This window comes from Parus major, chromosome 15 (genome assembly GCF_001522545.3).
Source record: "Parus major isolate Abel chromosome 15, Parus_major1.1, whole genome shotgun sequence".
NCBI lineage: Eukaryota > Metazoa > Chordata > Aves > Passeriformes > Paridae > Parus > Parus major.
The window spans coordinates 12,167,124-12,167,841 of NC_031784.1; the positions used below are offsets into that span (position 1 = coordinate 12,167,124).

The window sequence follows — 718 nt, forward strand, 5'->3', positions numbered from 1 at the left end:
GGGAATCCCCATCCCGGGGAATCCCCATCCCGGGGAATCCCCATCCCGGGGAATCCCCACGCACTTGTTGGGGTACTTGCGGAAGATGTCCTTGATGACCACGATGGCCTCCTGCACCACGTAGTTGACCTTGGTCTGGATGAGGTCCAGCAGGGTGCTGACACAGCGCTCGGCCGATTGCTGCCAGAGGGACTGGGTCACCTGGGCAGTGACCCCAAACCCACCACTCCCCCAAATCCCCCCAAAATCCCCCCCAAATCCCACCCACAGCACAACGGGGGACACGTGAGCGTGGTCTCCCCTTCACATCCTGCTGTGGCTCCTCATCCTCTCTGCACATTCCCACAGGCTCCCCATGGGAAGCATTCCAGCCATGCAGAGCCAGCTTTCCAGGGGGGTTTTAATAATCCCCTTCGGAAAATTATCCCCACAGGGAAGCAAGGCCTTTGAGCAGCCCCTCAGGAAGGGATCAGCTCCCTCCCAGCCCCTCAGGAAGGGATCAGCTCCCTCCCAGCCCCTCAGGAAGGGATGGATTCCCTCCCAGCCCCTCAGAAAGGGATGGATTCCCTCCCAGCCCCTCAGAAAGGGATGGATTCCCTCCCAGCCCCTCAGGAAGGGATGGATTCCCTCCCAGCCCCTCAGGAAGGGATCAGCTCCCTCCCAGCCCCTCAGGAAGGGATCAGCTCCCTCCCAGCCCCTCAGGAAGGGATCAGCTCCC

The 718-nt window shown here is 61.6% G+C and overlaps 1 protein-coding gene across 9 annotated transcripts in view; it reads right to left on the reverse strand.

The window, feature by feature from the left end:
• The window catches only part of AP1B1 (adaptor related protein complex 1 subunit beta 1), a 22,767-nt gene that overhangs the window by 8,486 nt on the left and 13,563 nt on the right, over positions 1-718 (reverse strand). For all 9 annotated transcript variants that reach the window (XM_015643740.3, XM_015643739.3, XM_015643737.3 and 6 more), the window contains exon 11: positions 65-180. In XM_015643740.3, the coding sequence (XP_015499226.1) occupies positions 65-180 (116 nt within the window). The remainder of the gene's footprint in view (positions 1-64; positions 181-718) is intronic.